The sequence below is a fragment of the Cryptomeria japonica genome, chromosome 1, assembly GCF_030272615.1.
Source record: "Cryptomeria japonica chromosome 1, Sugi_1.0, whole genome shotgun sequence".
NCBI classification, from domain to species: domain Eukaryota; kingdom Viridiplantae; phylum Streptophyta; class Pinopsida; order Cupressales; family Cupressaceae; genus Cryptomeria; species Cryptomeria japonica.
In genome coordinates, this window is record NC_081405.1 from 376426338 (window position 1) to 376446383 (window position 20046).

General features: G+C 39.3%; 1 protein-coding gene across 1 annotated transcript in view; it reads right to left on the bottom strand.

Annotated features, from left to right (window-relative positions):
* LOC131070892 (ATP-dependent DNA helicase srs2) overlaps window positions 1-19043 on the bottom strand; it is a 113816-nt gene extending 94773 nt beyond the window's left edge. The window contains exon 1 of the mRNA XM_058006557.2: window positions 18888-19043. Within this exon, the coding sequence (XP_057862540.2) occupies window positions 18888-18971 (84 nt within the window). The 5' untranslated portion in view covers window positions 18972-19043. The remainder of the gene's footprint in view (window positions 1-18887) is intronic.
* Between the last annotated feature and the right edge of the window lie 1003 nt (window positions 19044-20046).

Consider the following 20046-nt stretch of genomic DNA (forward strand, 5'->3'; position numbering starts at 1 on the left):
CAGCAAGTAAGTGTTGGAAACCGGTATGAAATGTCAATCGGTAGGTATGTTCCCGGTATGCAGATGCAAGCAGGGTGAGACTATTGGAATGTTGGAGTCATGAAGATTACCGATCTGCAAACAATAAGGAGATCCACTGGTGAACATGTATGAACTTGGAGAAGACAAACCAACAGAGTGAATGGTTGTTGGATCACATGAAGTATAGACACAAAACCGGAAGCATTCCAAGTCAATATGATCTACAAGTAGGGTATATGAACCGGTAAGGTCCTTAACACCGGTCATGTGTCTTGGTCGGTGAATGAACTCAAACCGACATAGCAGACTGGGTTGAGTTGGATGGTGTCTGAGGACGACACGTAGATTCCATGTGGCAGGCATGCAGTGGCAAGCAAACCGTCCATCGACGTGATAGGTGATTAGCAGGTCGACTTTAAATAAGGTACCCGTAAATCACAGGTCAATGACAGCAAAAGAGTGGCTCGAGACGGATCAAGATGCAAAAGCTTTTTGGTGAGATAAATCAAGCAGGACAATCCGACCTTTGTGCTCGTTGGTCGAAGGAAACAGTTGAGGCATTAATGGTGAATGACTGAACAAGGCCGAAAAACAAGTTGCAGGTCGCTAAATATAGAAAGCACGTACAAATGTCATCAGAAATGGCAGTGATGTTTGATCTACTGCAAATCATCAATCGAGGAGATGAGATCCAATTAGATTTGATACGGATTTACTCGATGGAGAAAAAGCCTAACGTGCCCAGTTTGAATGTAGGTTTTGGCGGGAACATTCAAGTATAAATATGTAGACTGAAGACTTAAGTTGATGATGCTTGGTGTTGGTAAAAATAGAGTAACTGAGAGAGCAGAGAGTGATCAGAGAGAAGATCAAAAGCATCTAAGTGTTGGAGTTGTCTGAAAAAAAGGTTGAACCGGTAGAAGGTTTATCAAAGGTTTTATCGGTAAGGTTAGAGCAACCGGCAAGCTGCCAAATAGAACAACAATTGGGTGAACTGGCAAGGAAGATTCAAGAAGAAAGTTGTTGAAGGTGAAGGAGAAAATAGTATGTGAGACAGAATCAGGGCAGAAAAGGTATAAACAAAGGATAGAGAACCGACAGAGAACTGAGCAAGGAAGAACCGGTAAAGAAGAGTTAAACCGGTGAAGTATTTTGATTGCAAGAGTTACAAAGCTTATTTGTAACAAGACTACAACTATTGTATTAATCTGATCTATTGTATATCACTGAGTTGGAGCTCGGTGCAGGGGTTCGTGCTCCTTGGGTTGGTGCCCAAAAATGAGGGGTTGGTGCTCCTTGGGTTGGTGCCCTAAACTTTGTAATCAATGTTCATTGTGAGGCTAGAATGTAGCAGTAGTCTCCAGCAACATTTTTCACCGAGCTTTTTCCCACATTGGGTTTTCCTCGTATATCCGGTGTATGTGTTGAGCATCTTTGTGTGTTTGCATTTGATCACTTTCCTTAGCTCACTTGTATATCCTCCTTGTGTTTAATTTGCTAACCGGTACCAAGAGTTAGGTTTAAAAGGTTTAGATTATTGGGAACCACCGATTCACCCCTCTCTCAATAGTACATTGTGTCCAACAATGTTTGACTAAATTTGCATATGAATATGAATTGATTACAAATAAACTAAAACCTCTTTCCCTCTTTAAACCAATCATCATCTCTATCGACACAAATTCTATTACAACAGCTTTAAATTTATGAGGGGTAAGGTGGGATGAGGAAGACATCCCTGATTGTGGCAAGGCTACAATAGATGGTGCAAGTAATGCTACACTAGGCAGTTGTGCACATTCTACGAAATGTAAGCCAACCATGACTCTAAAGAACACATTGTACCAAACTTTAGCTTGGATGTCCTGCTTTCACTTATTTAGATGGTGGTCAGTTTTCAATTCCTCATGACAGGTATACTTCATCATGTGCGTCACTTCCAACATCTTCACCATAAGTCCTCAAATGGCAATTTCAAGTTGATATCACTATGCATTTCCCTCTAATTAACTCCAATAACAAATCTCACACAATTGCAAACACCTTTAATTAAAAAATAATGATCTTTTCTTGTGTGACTTGCATCAACTACCAAACTTGATCGTGGAGCCTTTGATGTTGCTTGTGACTTGAATTGAAACTCATCATTCTCCCTCATGGCCCTATCTCACTTCTCAATCAACCTCTTTGGCTCCCATAGTGCCTTCTTCACTATGAATTAACGGATTTTGATGTTATGCTCAATATCACGAAGCTCCACAAATACATGATGTGCTACGAGGGAGATATCTATTCATAAGCCGGCTCAATAAAATTGTTGAACCATTTCAAGGGTATGCTTCTCCAACTACCCATTAATTTACATGACCTATGTTTAGCAATCTTACTCTAGAAACCTATGTACCAAAGTTACCTCATCCATGATCAAAAGTTCTTGCTTTTGCTACACTACACAATCCAAATCCTTATATAGTCTTCGCCATGTCCAACATAACATGGGACATAGGCTCCACGATCTTTAGGAAAAAGCACAAAGTGCAATGTAGGACCTTATTCCAACATTGATGCAAATAAATTTATGACCTTAAAATATAATACCTATGATTCAATTGGAACCTCCTCTAACATACAGACATATGATAAGTCAACTTTTATAATATTATCCCCATCATAACCTATATGCATTTGCCCCTTGTAATGTATGTTGGAAATTAGTGTTCACATAGATAGTACACATAAAAATAATAAGTTGAGAGGTTTGTTGAATAGAAGATACAAATATATTGAGTTGTTAAAACAACTCAATATAAATAATTAGTTGTGGGAGTTTCCTATATTATAGGATCTGCATATCCTATAAATACGTAATGTCTATTGAAGGAAAGATTAAACACAGTTATCTTGAATTTTAATATTTTGAAGCTTCTCTTTATCATTGCCCTTATTGAAAATATGGTATCAGAGCCGAATATTCTTGAGAAAGAGAGCACAAAAATTAGAGGAAAATAACTCTTAGTTGCAAGAAAAAGCAAATCGTGACTGTGTTGTTGGATGCATGGAAATGGATAATCGACAATCCAAATTGTTGTCAGAATTAGCTTATCGTATTCAATAGTGGTAATTCCATTTTATTAGAATATTCATTCCATAATGTAGCATTCCAATCCAGTAATGATCGTCGGCCCTAGGTGAAGGTTGTGCTCGATGAGAACATTGTTTAGAATAGAGTCGATGAAAGCTTTTGAGTTACGTTGTGTACACCAAAGAAGAATATTGTGTTCGCCATTTCTGCTGAAGTTTTGTTTCTGCTTTGGATGCCGCTTCAGATAAGATGATTCATTTCAACCACACGATCACTTGAGAAGTGTAGATGCGGGCAAGGGCTATTTGCAATACAGTGATGTAGTCCATGTAGGGGGACAATCAAGAAGACAGTCATGGGCATATTCTTCACTTAAGCCATGAGCAAACGCCACTTGTTAAGTCTCTCCTTCATACGTAGAGGTGTACTATTTTACTGGCTATAGGATCAGAGATCCATCAATCTATACCTGTGGCACACGATATATTGTTGGTGGCATCCCTTATTCAAAGTGGATTTGGTGACTTTGTAGACGTTGCCTTTTATTCTCAGATTTCTGAATATTGCAAATCATGGATAATATATCAAATCAGAGGTTGGGTTAAGCCTCTGGATGGCCTTCAAATCTGAGTAGTTGTAAGTAGGAAAAAGAAGCAATCAGCATATTGCAAGTCCCAATTGCAATGTTAGCCAAGAAATCAAGCAACATCAATGTGATTGGATGTCAGGGAATACATTTGCTTATGTGCAACGAAATGAATATTATACCTGATTCCTACTGCTTTGTATTGGTCATTGGATCAACATATTGTTGCTATAGTGAGCATAGAATTTGAAAAGGAAGATAGTTACACTACAGATTCCATGCTTCATTGGCAAATGGTTGTGGCCAAGGAACTGATATGGATTCTCTTCAATTGCTACTAATCGTGATGTCTCATGAATTGTCAAATGGAATATGGGTGGTGTCGTCAATGATGCAAATGATATGCTTACAAGGTGGTGTTGACGTGTTTTTTATGACGGCGTCCAACACAGAATAAAGTTGCCCAACAGTCACTTCACTCTCTCTTGATCAAAGTACGATTGCATGCTGATATAGTAGGAGAATCAGACAACCGACTCCAAGGTTCCTTTTATGCTGCGGATGTGACTTAGTTGGCTGATGTGATTGCTGGTAATCCAAGGGGGCCTTACGTATGTCGAAGAAATTTATTCAAGCTCAAGAATTTATTGACGCGAATGATTTACAATGAAGCTCTAAGTTTTAGATTTTTGGACTTTGAAATATGCAGAAAGTAAATAGGGATAGGGTAGAGGGAAACTAAACTAAAGGTAATCCAATCCTAGGAACAAGGAGACGGGACAAACTTGTGCAAAATCCAACCGCGCTTCGCTTCGCCAACAAAGCACAACTTACACAAAGGCGGTGCAATCTTCAGGGGGAGTGCTAAGGATTTTCAAATCGTCAAAAGAAACCATCAGATAAAACAATCTCTTCTAACAATCGAAGTTGAACATACACATATAACGAGGCTCAAACTAACTTTGCACGGTATGCAAGAATCAACTGCACACCAAAAGTATGAGCGCGAATTTGGCAACAAGCGATCCTATCAAATCCAGTTCATCTAATTGCATGAAAACAAATCTAATCTATGAAGAGAACGAGACCATGCGAGTTCCAAAACAACACAAGAACACACCAACAATTGAACAATGTATTAAGTGTTTGCTTCAAAAACTCTTAGCAACAATCTCTGACGATAGTCTCTCCTCCTTACAAATGAGGGGGTCACCCCCTTATATAGACCTCAAAGCCCAGATTACATGCAAAACCCTAATTAGGGTTTGCCCTAAAGATTCCCCACTCAAGGTGCAACAAGGTGGGAATCTGCATTAAATAACCCATTATGCCCACTTACAATAAATTTAAAAGGGCCTAAAATAGTGCCCATAATGATGATCATGCCCGGAATATAACCGACGCCGTCATAAATGCCCATCACTCTCCAAGCAACGGCGACATGCAAGAAGAATCTGTCATAACCATAATGAGAGGACGACATGCAAGAAGATTCCTCATCCTGTGGTGGCATGCGTTGACCGGTCCCACGCCTAGTCAATGTTCCTTCAGCCATAAATACGCCATCACTATTCAGTCAAAAGACTTTCGTCCAAAAATGGATGACCATTATCTCGTTCATTAATGGCGTATGCGATGAACCTACTGACGACGGCCTCCAATTCTCCAATGGAGACACTTGGCACATTCTTGATGTTGAATTCCATCAAGGCAATCTCCTCTTCGCTTCTAGAAAAGAAACTTTCCCAATCTGCCATGACTTCCTGTGTTTTCTTCATCATACCGGAGAATGAAGAAACATTTGCAAAACATTCCTTAGGAAACAAACCGACGAAGAAGAAATCATGCAACTGGGATTTCAAGGAATTCACTGTTATTCCCCCGTCGCTGAGTTTCCTTGAGAATAAAGCTTCCATGGCACTGAGGATTTCTTCCTGTATCCCTCTGATAGATTCATTCAAGGTGACGGAATCAATGCTGAAATTATCAAGGGTGTTCTTCCCTGAACAGATGGCGTATCTGTCTTGGGGTCCTCATCAGAGCCCTGAGTCGGGAAATGGTTAAGTCTTGGTAGACATCAACATCTTCCCGTAGTCCTTCCGCCGTTTCCAACCTACTTAGGAGGGCCACGAACCTCGAATAGAGCTGAGCTAGATCTTCTACAAATTTCCCTGCCTCAGTATAAACATCCTCTACCCACTCTCGGGAATTCTGTGCCATTGCATTTGTAAGTTCTGCATCATCAATTACTTCCTTGGGAAGGAAGGGAGGGGGAGTGGATGAAGGACCTGCTTCCCTGAGGGGTTTCTTCAAACTCCTGACATACTCGCATAGAAGTTCGTTTTCCTCCTTCAGCCGCTTACATTTTACTTTTAACTTCAGCAATTTCTCCTTCATGACAAAGGAAGAAACGTCGAAATCTCCCATTACTTGACCGGTGGAAGCATGGCCAAGATCCACCTGTTTGATGACATAATCTTCCTGCCTAATCTCAGTCCTATCCTTATCCACCGCAGGTTCAGCAATGTGCAAGGTCCGGGCTCCGAATTCTTCCCTGACTACCTTGGAAAACTTCTGGGGGCCTTTCTTTCCGGTGGCTAATCCATCCTCTTCAATAATTCTTCTAATTCCTGAGCAGGATTGGGCTCCCCTCCTACTTCATTTCCCAATCTGCCTACCAACCAATCTGGCGCGGGGATGGAATGGCTGTAGTCCTCTGCATGCTCCCGTTCTTGAGATTCCTCTTCCATTTCGCCAAAGATAGTCTCTATGAAATTATTCTGGCGAACTTCTTCCAGGTGCAGGGAAACTTCTTGCCTCTGACTTCTTGGCTGATGACGACCCTGTGAAGCATTGATGCTAAGTATATCAGGTGCTGGAACGTTTCCTGGAAGTGGGCTTGCGGGATGTGGGAACATTTCTACTTCTTGTACGCTCGCGGAGCTGACTGGTGAATGTTCCCTTCCTGTCCTCGTTCTCTTTTGTGGAGGCTCCTCCTGCTGGGCTTCCTACTGAACCTCGCGCGGGATTTCCTGTTGGGCATCCTTCGTCTTTGTTATCCTTGGCCTCTTTGGGGCAATTTTCCCTCTGTCCATCCGGGCCTCTCTTCCTGCCTGACCCTGTGAAGAGCCTTCAGTTGCCTCACTGTGGGAATCCAGATTCCCCATCAGCTGGTATGTCAGATGGACATGGTTCTCTACCAACTTTCTTGTTTGCCTGTCAATCCAGTGCTTAGTGAATTTTAGCACTGGTTTGGCCAAAGTGTTCAAATCATCTACATCAGGCTCCGACCAATCTAGCAATAGGATAGGTTGATCCTTAATCTTCTCGAATTCGGGTTGCATCAAATCTGAGTCTTCCTTCACCTGGTTTGGTACCTGATGAACCTCACTTATCCTGATGGTGTTGAGGGGCAGTCTGGAGTGCATTCTTCTCCTAATCTCAAGGTCATCCTCGGCTCCTGCCCAGTAATCCTCCAAGTGAAATCTATGTATGAATTTGACACCGGCAACCTTCCTAATTTGGCTATAAGGATCATATTGGGCCCTAGAAGTGTAAAATGGTAAGCGGTAGAACGCCAATTTGCTTGCTGCACTTTCAGCGGCCTCCAATCTTGGGCATATCTCCATGAAATCCCCCAAGACAATTGGAAATTCAATAGATTGCTTCTTCTTCTTCTTCTGCAGCTAATTGTAGGCAGTCAATTGCCTCATGAGCTCGAGCAATATAAGATTATCCGACAGATATCTAGGCAATTTGTAAGACTGGAAGGAGAAGCCCTGCATCGTGATGTAGGTGAACTTGGGGAACTACAGGAATGCGGCGCCATACTTCTGGACCAAAGCACTTGCTTGCGGAGACAACCTCATGTGTAACTTATTTTGCATAAGTCGTGTCAGGTACATGGTGAAGGTGTCATTCGCCAATTTGTAAGAATTCACGTTGTGGAGATGTAGTTGAGGATAACATTCATGCACCTTCAACTGAGCTGGCCTGCAGCCCATGATTCCTCTTGTTGGCAGCCCATCGAATCCACCCCTTCGTGCTAGCATATAGAATAGGTAGGAACTCATGGAAAAGGACTGAGACCTTTTCTCCTGTAGGTTCTTCAATTGTTCGTGCAGGTAGGGGCTGATCAATCTAGCCTAGTCGATCGGTGTATTAGAATTCATGATCTCGCCAATGTAGAAGAACATCCAAGGCTCGAAGTTCACCGAGTGTGAGCATCCCATTACTTTGCTCAGCATCTTTATCATGTCCACATATTCCTGCTTGAACTCGAAGATTGTGAGAGTTTTGGTCATCTTGGAAACGTGTACTCTAGGCTTCAACAACCATTGCTTGTTGATCAAATCAGCACATCTGGCGGGGCCTGCTTCATAAACTGCTTGAGCTCCGCTACTGGTCTTGTACGTCATGCAGTAATGTGAAGGGATTCCAAAGGCTTCACCAATTGCTTCTGGAGTCAAAGTTGCTAGTAACTTGTCGTCTAGCGTTGAGATTGTCTTCCGCTCCAGATTGTAATGTGCTGCACATTCTAAGACTAGATCTGGGCATTGAATGGCGGGAGGAAAGCCAGCTGCTACAACTATTCCACTTCTCACAATTTTGACAGCTGTCGGAGATGGATTGTGCCCTGCAGTTCCGAACATTCTTATCTTGAATGCAACCCAGTTGAACGTGTCGAAGTTGGTATCACTGATCTCTTCCTATCTTGAATTCAACCGAGAATGGGGAAGGAAACCCTTCATCTTTGCTTTGATCATTGCCTGCCTGGAGATAGTAGTTGTCCTACTAGGTTCTGCCATCTTGGGAATACTTCGAAATGATGAAATAGAGACTAAGTATAAAAAACTTTTCACTTCTTTACTCTTCCTTTCCTGAATCTTGCACGTGAAAAATGAATGTTTTTCCGAACTTATATAGAATTCTCAAGAGGCATCAAATTAGAAATTGCATTTATGGCGCATCATACTTTCCTTAATCACTACGACATGCAAGGCAGTTTCCCATGCGTGTGAGTTCAAATTTAGAACCTTCCTTAAATGCTCCTAGTCATGCGTCATACTTGGAAGATTCCTCCTGCCAACTCGTTGATTTCATACTTTCCAATTCTGGAGGGAGATTGCAGGATCTTTCTCGGGATTTGCTCAATTCCACTCCGACTTGTCATCTCGTGTTGTCGAAGGAACTTTCCTGGCTTTCCTCCATATCCCTATTTTTTAGGGATCTTCCTAAATTTTAGGAGCCAGGTTCATTGGATGGGGAATTTCGTCCTGATTCGGAATCTATTAAAATTTCTATATTTGGTAGGGATTTGATGTCTAAAAATAGCATATTTGAAAATTCGCCTGAGGGGAATTTCTATTTTTATTCTTCCTTGACTCCTTGGATTCCGTGCCTTAGACAAAATTTCAAATTCTCTGCTTGGGTGAAATTTTACCACGCCAAGGATTCATGAATTTTCCACTTGTGAATGCCTTCATGGATTCAGCGCCCCAGACAAGACCTGGGCACATTTTGGCCCTGTCCATGGAGAGGCGGAATATTGCACTTGTGAATGCCTTCTTGATTTCAACGCCCCAGACCAGACCTGGGCGCATTTTGCACATGTCCATGGAAAGGCGGAATATTGCACTTGTGAATGCTTCCTTGGTTTCAGCGCCCTAGACCAGACCTGGGCGCATTTTGCACATGTCCATGGAGAGGCGGAATATTGCACTTGTGAATTCATCCTTGGTTTCAGCGCCCCAGACCAAACCTGGGCGCATTTTGCACATGTCCATGGAGAGGCGGAATATTGTACTTGTGAATGCTTCCTTGGTTTTAGCGCCCCAGACCTGATTTGGGCGCATTTTCCACATGTCCATGGAGAGGCGGAATATTGTACTTGTGAATGCCTTCCAGACTTAGAATATTTTGACCTTCTGTGCTTTTGGGAGTGCTTTCCTGAGCTTTCCATTTTAGGCATGGATTTCCAGCATTTGACCCTTTTCTGGCCACCTTTGTCTGCTGTCTGACTTTCCGGAATTAGAAATGCCTATGAATGCCTGATCCTTGTCGCCTTGGTTGACTAACCCTACCTGTAATAACTTTCCAGAAATAGAAACTTTCCAAGTGTCAATGTTAGATCCCCGAACCGGGTGCAATAATGACTTACTAAAAATAGAAACTTACTAAAAATAGAAATTACAAAAAATAGTAAGTTTGATTTTTGGCAAAATGGCGACATTCCGGGACTCGAAAAAATCCCTAAAAAATAGGGACTTTCTAAAAATAAAAAAGTTGCTCTGTTTGGGCTCAAATTTTGCTGGGAGGCCCCCTGAAGGGTCCCGACTCCAGTCGTATGCTCAATTTTTCCGAAACCCTAACAAGAACCCCTAAAATCTAGGACAGAAGGCAAAACCCTAGAAAATGGACAAAACAAGCTTTAGACCTTACAGAACTCGCTTGACAAAGAAGCAGACTAGCACTAACTGACCCCCGAACACCCTAACAGGAGTAATTGAAGAGACTGCCACTAACACACACAAAAACGAAAGCCAAACGACCAAAAGGGCCTAAAAGCTAAGGGGGGTCCCTATCTAGGATGGGGTGATGTGTGATTAGGTCACAACAGGTGGATCGTAAGAAGTTGTGAGTTGGTTGTTTATTCATTATTGTTTTGTTAGCATCAACTTGGATGGTGTCAACATTTGATGGTAATAGTCTGAAAATCCTTGAGTATACCTTAGACGATTGCACTAAGCTTGTGTCAATACCTGTTTGTGAGACCTTGCCTAGTTTGATTCCACTAAATGTGTTCATCATTTCCTACATTCCTAGGCCTAGAATAGATTTCCTGAACTCTATTCCTTTTGCCCATTTTTTAGTAAGAATTAAGTCGGAACTACATTGCTAAATTCTAAGTTGTCAGCACACCTATTCCACATATTGCATGATCGAAGAAGATAATCCGAACATTTGTGTAAGTCCCCAAGTGAACACAGCAATTCACATCAACCATTGAGTTACCCACTCGTCAAGACCTGACATGTAGAAACCTTGGAATCATTTTAGTTGATCTTACCCTTAGCATCTGAGGTGATTTTGTTCGAGAGAGGATAAATTACCTTGGTATTTTATTCTGAAATGTTATGTGCATAAAACACACATCAAGGGGCGCTTACATAATTTTTTGGAATGATTTTGCAATAACCTCTTTTCAATCCTACTTCTACTAAGACTTGAAAAAAAGGAAAAAAAAGGGTGAGGGTTTAGGAAGATAATTCTAATCCTAAGGTAACCCTATGAACTCTGAAGACAGAAATTGCAAAAGTGGAATTTAAACCAATTCTTGTTTTGCCAAATTCAACAACTACACAAGAACGGTGCTATCTTATAAGGTATTTAAAATATTTTCATATCACTTATATTCACCAACATATTGAACAATGAATATAGTAGTAGAAGTTAAGTTTTCATTTAATTGTTCAGGCTAACTTTGCAAAATAATTGAAAATCATTCAAATATTAAAAGTATGAACAAATCAACTCCACATTAAGCAAGTTTATCAATCCTTCATTCAATCTATCAATCTGGAAATTAAATATATTCTAATGAGAGCCAAGAAACCATGCTATCTTGCAAAAGTGGACAAAGTTCACCAAACTTCAATGAATTATGTCTATTACTTAAGAAGTATCACTACAAAAATTTCTCTGAAATCTCTCCCTAACAAATGAAAAGAAGAGGGCTTATATAGACACCCCAATACAAAGCAACGGCCCAAATTGATCTATGATCAATGGCCAAGATTAACAAAAAAAACCCTAATTAGGATTTGTTACAACCACCTTCTCACAAACCAATGAGAAAATAGAAATCATTGAAAATCATTTAATATCTTCCATTTGCTGAGTCAAGTTCATTGAATCTAGACGTATTGACTTGGAATCTCCTAATTGGATGAATGATGACCAGGATGCCACCTTAGCTTGCATTTGGCTTGTGCTTGTGCATCTTGACGTCCTCTTGCAATTTTGAACTCTTGAGGTTGAGATCTTTCTGCTTGTGAATCACGTCTTTGCCCTGGGAATGTAGCAGACCTTGTCTTGAAATTCATTGTAGTTGTAGTTTCTTCCTACTTGTTGATGAATCCTTTGCCTTTACCATCATTGTATCTCTTTAGGAAAATTCGCCTCCTTGCTGGAAAGTTCTCTTTGAAACCTGATTTCTTTGATAAGAATTACCTCCAAAAACTCTGATAAAAATCTCCTTCTTTCTGTTGTTAAATTCATTCCGCAAGCAGTTGCCTCTTTTGCTTAGCTTGAAATCTAATTTTAGGCCTTCTGCTCTTACATGTTTTGTGAGGGTTTAATACTCTAGGTCGATCTAAATTCCATCTCACACAGTTTCCTTCATATCCACTTGCAATCAGACCTTGGTGGAAATTCAATGAGGATAGGGACTGTTTTGATATTCTTTTCTTGCACCTTATTCACATCTTCATCTCCTTGGAGTCTCGGATTCTGACTTTGGTCTTCTTTCTTTCCCTGTCTAGAATATGTGTTGGTGAGTCCTTTATCTTGATGATAATCTGCCTCCTTGAATGTTGTGAAGTCTTCCTAATTCCTCCTCCCATATTCTTTGGTGTAGACATGGTACCTGTATGAAGCTTGAAATTATTGGCTTTGTAAGGCAACTAAAACACAGAGGAAAACTAATTAATTCCAGAATTTCTTAAGTTCTGATTTTTTTTCTTGTGAATTCCAGACATTTTAATCTTCTAAAATCAGAATTCAAAACTATGAATGCTCAAACCTTGACAAAATCTGGAAAATGGAATTCTAAAACCTGATTTTTACTTTTTAAGGACGTCTGATTACAATTGGAACTTAGAGATATCAATCCACCATAGATCTGGAAATTAAATTTCAGTCACAAAATCCAGAGACAAAAAGGGAGAAATTCTGTGATTTTGTCCTCAAAGTATGATCACCAAGGCTGAATATACGTCTGAAACTTCTTTGCCTGTAAAAGATGAGGGCTTTGTTTGGTTGATCAGCCCTTCTCCTTCACTAGTCTGCTGCTGCAAGGTCTGCCTAGAGCAAATTGAACTTCTGAAGTGAATGATTATTGTTCCCTTATTTTATAGACTTGTGAGGAAGTTTTTTTCCTTTCTTTTTTGCTTTGATCTTCCTTTAAAGCGATTTGCAAAAAAACAATAAAGCTTGCTTTATTCGTTTTTTTCTTTTCTCTTAGATCCTTTATAGGAAATCGACCTCATGAAGGAATTATTCTTCTACCTCTAAGTGGATTTTCAACTTAACCTCACTTACTTCTTCACTTGGGAAATTCAACCTCCAAGTGGATTTTCCTTTTTACCTCACAAGGAATTTTCAAGTACTTAGAAACTTTTTGCTCGCCTATACTTGGGAATATTGGACCTCAAGTGGATTTGTCCTCTTTACCTTGAATTTTGGAAATTTCAACTCTAAGTGAATTTTCTCTTTCCAAGTGGACTTGTTCACTTTGTCTTCAATTTTGGAAATTCGAACTCTAAGTGAATTTTCTCTTTCCAAGTGGATTTTTTTACTCCTCTGAGGAATTTATTTTCAACTGGATTTTCCATTTCTCCTTGATGGATTTCGTGCCTTCAACAAGATTTCTTACTAAGGAGATCAGACTTTATTTGAAATGGGATTTTCTCATTTCCTTGTACATAGAAGTAACCTCGGACATCTCCCAAAAATAGAAACTCCTAAAAATAAAAATTTCTAAAAAATAGAAAAATAAAAAAGCGAAAAAGCAGATTCTCGGATTGGCCCCAAAATGCCAAAAATGAAAAAGCAAAAAAGCAGAAAAAATAAACTTTCCTAAAAAATAGGAAATTGTCAGAATTAATCCCAGAAAATTGTGTTTTTACTCTTCGACCTGTCTTAGCACATTTGTAGCATCAAAACGTTCTTTTGATCATCCTTTCTTATTGATTTGATGACTCCTCCAAATTTGAAAAAATTTGACTCATTTGTGAAGGCGAGAGACCAGAGACCAAAAACTAAGACACCAAAACACAACTCTAAAAAGTGAAAACTAGGGGTCCCCATTTGCAATGGGGTGATGTGTGAAAACATCACAACAAGATGACAAAACAAGCTGATAATATAAATCGGTATCTTTTGGAATATATCAGTAAACTAAGTTGCAACCAATGTTAGTACAGTAGGTAAAAAAAACATCATAAAACTCTTCACACAACTTTCCCTATATCATTCCCCACAACCACAACCCTTGGAATGCCTCCACAAAACTTGGAAAGACACTAGTTTTGGCTCCAATACTTTCCCTCCAACCTAGGTGCCCATTCTTGCAAGATAAACATTACATTAAATGCAATAAATGACACAATACTAAGAGACACCTGTTGCCTCTTCCATGATCCCACTTAAAAAAGCCCAAAGGTCACTCTTTTCTCCACTTCCTAAGTCATTAAAAATCTTATTCTAGATGTCCAATAGTGGACAAAACAATATTCATTAATTGTGTTCACGACCCACTTTTACCGCTGCTAGTGGAACCCATCACCCTTATGAATGTATTACAAATAATAGTAAGAAATAAATATTAAAATTTATTTTTCAAATACAAACTAAGTTCTTTAAGACACTTTCCAAGGATGTTGGAACCATGTCATAGGGTTTACAAGGTAGATGGCACCTTAATCCTAACAATAATTAGACCTATTTAATTTTCTATGCATTGTAATTATGCTATCATCTAAATCTTTAAATTTATACAAGCATTGATCTTTTGAATCCATGAATAAACAATTTATACCTAATGTTCCTACTTTTGAATCTTGATAGGTAGGTCTAAGTGACTTATCATTGTTTTGAGCCTCCCATGTTCTTTGTCTCCCTAAATGAGTTGTTGCTTCTTCTTGTTCTTTCATGTATTCAAGTTGCCTTCTCTCCATGTCCAAGTCTTTTGATATGGAAACTCATTTTGGATTGTACCAACACAAGTTGTCACCCTTCACTTGAAAGAGACAAAAAATTTACTACCAGCTACAAACATTAACATAAGGCAAAAACTTATATCCATGCTACCCTTTTACTTGTATAAGTTGACAAAATCTTCGAAGCATGAACCAAGATCAACACATCCCAACAATGGCTCCATTGTGTTGGATTAAGTTGATGAGCTATCAACTTATCCAAATGCGTAACTATAGTTGATTATATAGTTGACTCAGTCGGTCTAGTACCAGCAACCCCACTAGTAGTGGCTGTTCCAGATCGAGAACCAGACCTTTCTCGCTTTGGTCGTGAAGTTGTTTAGGCTTGATGATGTCGACTAATCACCTCTTACCTGACAACGAACAATTCATCCTTGACAACAGTACCATTTTATTGGGTCCCAAAATCATTATTCACAGTTCTAGAGGGATCAATCCACTTCAAGGCTACAAAACAATCGTTCTTGAAGGAAATCAAATTAACAAAGAGTGAGTGATGACAAGTCAATTGCTGAAAATGGATAATCTCTCCTTCACTCTAGACTCAACTAAACCTAGGAGGGTATTCCTAGAGGTATCCTTAATTGGACTAATACAACTAATGATAGACAAATAGACAAAATTGTAGTAGTATCCAATGTATGCCTAGCCTCAAAAGTTGTCACTAAACCAAGGACTAATCTATTGCACATATAACCACTATTAAGCTGATGAAAATATGCGCAACATGATTCTCTAAGGATAAAAACTCTTAAAGCTTGTTGGGTATGTTTCCCCAGGAATAATACTAAATTATGAAATGCACACAATCGAACTTCCTACACCTAAACTACTTGTTAAAGATGTTTTTCATTTTAAATGCATAGAGGATCATTATTTCCAAGACCAATGTCTTATATTGGGTTACAGAGTTACAAATTATTAGAAGAAACAACAAATCTACGTGCCATATAAAAATAACCATTACAAATGCAATGACTTAGATTGTTGCAATATTCATCAAATCTATATTATAATCACACCAACAAATGTGGCAAGAGAAAACCTTAGGCTAGAATGTTGTCACAATTTGTCAAGTAGGAGTTTTCTAGAAGATCTATAAATGACCAGATAGACAATCAGTTACAAATATCCGTTGCACATTAGATACCTCTTTGTGATTTGCAAAATGAGTTCCTCAACATGCGACTAGACTTGCAAGATTTTAAATCTTAGAAGATGCTCAGCACTTGCAATCAAATGGAAATGGAGAAAGGACCAACCATTATTTTGTCAAATGAGCTCATATTTATAGCACTTTGTTTGGATGTTGAATCCTCGCAAGAATTCAACTGAGAACCGAATCTCATTAATTGCAACACTCTTTATCATCATAGGATAAATAGATTTACAAGGATAAGGTGTGTGCTAAATGGATAAGATCAAACAAATGTAATCAATGCCAAAAATAGACATGCATGATCACCTCAAACAATCTAATTTAAACATAGTTCTTAAGGCACTAGTGAATTGAAATCCTCCTTAGTGTAGCATATATGAAGTTAAGCCTACAGTGAATTAGATCATGTGGGCATGTGAGATGATTACAATGATAGTTATACATGCAAGCAAGGATATCACAAAAAATTTGATCGTCATCACTTCCTCCCTAGATGAAATTGTTCCCGATGTCTACAAATGTACCAAAATCAACTCATAGCTACCAAGATAGGACAATAGAGAACGGACGCTGACAAAGCATGGAGTACAAGCAACCTACAAATATTGATGACGAAATCCCAAGATGGATAGAATATAACTATAGAACAAAAAGACTTGGAATGCATTGGAATGAAATATCCTAGATATTAAAGTGCAAGTTATTCTTAAAGGGATCCTCGTACAGAGATTTGAGCTCTAGAAATTGATTTTATGCATGGAAGAAGACCTCCACAAAAGGACATAGCATTAGAAGACCATGAAGGTTGCCAAGTCCAAGCAATAGAACATGTACAAATAAACTAAATTCAAACAGTTTGTGTTCTCTGTAATTAAGAACAAAGTGGAACCAAAACCTTTGAAAACAATGTCCCACAAGGAGTGTTCCAAGGGTCCAACTGACATTTTGGACATTGTAAGGATTTAGGGACTTGGAGGCAACATCCCCTTTGTTCCAAGATTGGACAACCTGCTCGATTTGGTGCACAAAATTAAAAAGGTAACTTCTAAGGGAAAAATTCTAAAAAAATCCTATTAAGGGGAGAGAGTTACCATTGCAAATTCAGTGCATTTTATTTACTTCTTAAAATTCAACTGGGAAAATTTTACCATCCACAAAATTCACGAAAAACTTTGCCATTCCCACAAAATTCAAGATGAAAAATTGCCTCCCCAAATTCAGGAAAACTCTTGCCATCTCCAAAACCATGTCCATATCAACATGGATGAATTCCAGTGTTCCACGGGGACGCGTCCCCCCCCCCTTTTGGCCGCATCTCCGGGACGGGGGGACGGGGACGCAACATCCCCCGCCGTCCACCGCCACCCAAGCGTCACTGAAGACAGGGAAACGTTTCAGCATCTCCCAAGGAGATGTGGAGACACCTCCACGTCTCCTTGGGAGACGCCCAAACGTCTCCCGTCACCCCCACGTATATGCAATGTTTAAAATTAAAATTTTAAAAAAAAGTGACTTTTTGGGGGGTTAAGGGGTAACCCTAATTGGACGTGGGCCAATAGAAAAATAACACCCGACACCTTTAGAAAATAATAAAAGTATTTTTGGCCTCGTGGGGCGCTGCCACTCAACCCCGTCCTATATCGCGACAGGGGGAGCGCAAGGGGCGCTGCCCCCAAACCCCCGTTGAAAATATAGCGGGAAACCGCGCCAATAGAAGTAGGGAAAATTTAACCTCTAAGTCTGATTAGGCTCCATATGACAACACAATTAGCATTGAAAAAATCTTGGTATTTAGATTTAGTATTTCAAATTTCCTATAGTCTCATTTGAAATGTAATTCTTAACTGTAATACTGTCATACATCTTTTCAAAACTAGTTTTTCAAGTACTATATGCATATGTATAACTATATCAGCACCACCACCCCGCCACCCCCCGCCGCCATCCCCAAACTTAGGCCCTTGGTCCCCCGTCCCAGAAACGCGTCCCCCCTTCCCCAACGCCCGTGGAACACTGATGAATTCTATAGTTTCAAGTCTGCAACTCTCAACATTGTGAAAATCTGGGATAAACTAGCAGACTTGGAAGAAAAACAGAATAGTCACCTGGAAGTGCTCTGAAATCCTATCTGATATGGAATCTTCCTCTGTATGCGGTAAAGTTACATACCGGGATTTGCACAAAGCTCAACTCCATATAGATTGTCATCTTCAGAAAATTGGGAGAGCAGGAAAACAAGTTTTGCGGTGATAACAGAGCTACTCCTTCTATGCAGAAACATGGTGACTCTAATGGAGAATGGTAAACTAGACACACACCTTATCAGATTCTCAATAGCGACTGTTAAACATAGGAACAATGCAGCCGTTGAGAGAGGACGAGGTTGGCTGGTTTTGGTTCAGAAAGCAATCATCAAGGAGGAACTTAGATGACTAGTTTTATTTCATCCACTGCATGTCTTTCTATCGATATCTTAAAGTTAAACTCTTGCTATTTAGTTTTGGCTGGTTTATGTTATTGTGTTAGTAAATGTCTAAGAGTTGCACAACTTCTGAGGTATATCGTTGATACATATTAATGGAAAGACTTTTTATTGTTCTGAGTTTTTAAAAATCTTCCAACCGTATAATGGGGGTGCTTGGTTGAGTCTTTTTTTTCCCTGTTTAAGAATTCTATAAAATGTTTGTTTCATTTTTTGTTTATAACCAGAAGAAGCGCGAGTAATGATATATGATAGAAAACTGAATGTAGATTTTAAAACTGTAATAGAAATTTTTATTTTACCATAAACAAACCATCAATGATCAATAAGCCAAAATCTAAATGTCCCGCCACGCTAATTGAAGCTTATGCCGTTCAATTTTATGCATTCTAACTTATAAACCCCGAACATCAAACCTATGGTGGATTAACAGGCTCGGGGATTATCAGTAGCCTGGTCATGAATTCAAAACTTAGAGATAAAAACAATTGAAGAATATAATTTAACGTAAATGGAAAGAAATTCTCTTTCAAAGAAAAGTTGTAAAAAGTTGTTACAGCGGCAGCAAGGATCATGAGGGGTTTGTCGATGGGAGCATGAATGGCATTCAATTGAGCATCGGTCAGCTTCTCTTGCCCCATCCTGCAATAGCATTGAAGTATTTCTCCTGTAATTCAATGTGCAAAACTCCGCCGGCACTCGAGCGGGAAAGAATTTTGTATTTGAACAAGAGTCGAGTTTATATATATAAATTATTGGGCTTTTAAAATTGTGGGCTTCGTACCCCTACTGTTTACATATAGGTTTTTAAACTCATTCTATCGAATAATGCTGTAATGAAAATAATGGCATTTTGTAATGAAAATAATTTAGGACAATTAAAGAAATATAATTAATAAGTGAATAATTAATTTAGACAACGAAATTAGAATTAATAATTGATTTGAAGTAAATTTGATGAGTGGACAACATGCATTTTGTTAGGAGCATAGAAGCATAAAGGTTGGTGATGTCATGATGAATCATTTTGTTTTTGTCTAAAAATTAAATGATATGTTTTCTATAATGTCTATTTTTCAGGGTCTTTTGTTTTGCAATTGGCATTGACTTTCTAAATTTGTGTCAATTTGTTAAGAGGGGTAATTTAATGTAGCACGGGCTATTCTCCACATAAAATGGCATGGGCATGGCATGTGGGATATTACATGACGTGGCATAGGGGCCCACGGAGAAGCGTCAAGGGTGTCGACTAAATGACGTGGCATGGGGTCCACGGAGAAGGTCATGGGGTGCCAGCGGCCAGAAAATGGCGAACGGCGTGGCGATCATCAGTATGCGAGTTTCCGACAGGATCATCGAACGGCAACAGAAAACAATTTTGATTTTTTGTTGGAAATAGCATTGGAATCCGCAAATGGACTAACGAAGAGCCACGACCAAAACAATCGGTATGCATGTATTCCACCTAGTCAGGGATTACGAAGCAGAATGAAGCTTTTAGCTCGGAGTTGTTTATCGCCAGAGAGTCTTTAGATAGTCGTGGGTGGGAAATATCTCTTCAGGCAGTTGGAGATTCTTTTCGAATTTTTGCAGTCTTTAGGCATGTGAGAATTTCATAATCTTTCGCAGTCTACTGAAAAGCGTGGTAATAGGGGAAATTATCGTTTAATCATTTAATTTTTCCTAAATGCATAGGCTTGGCTAGGTTTATGTAAG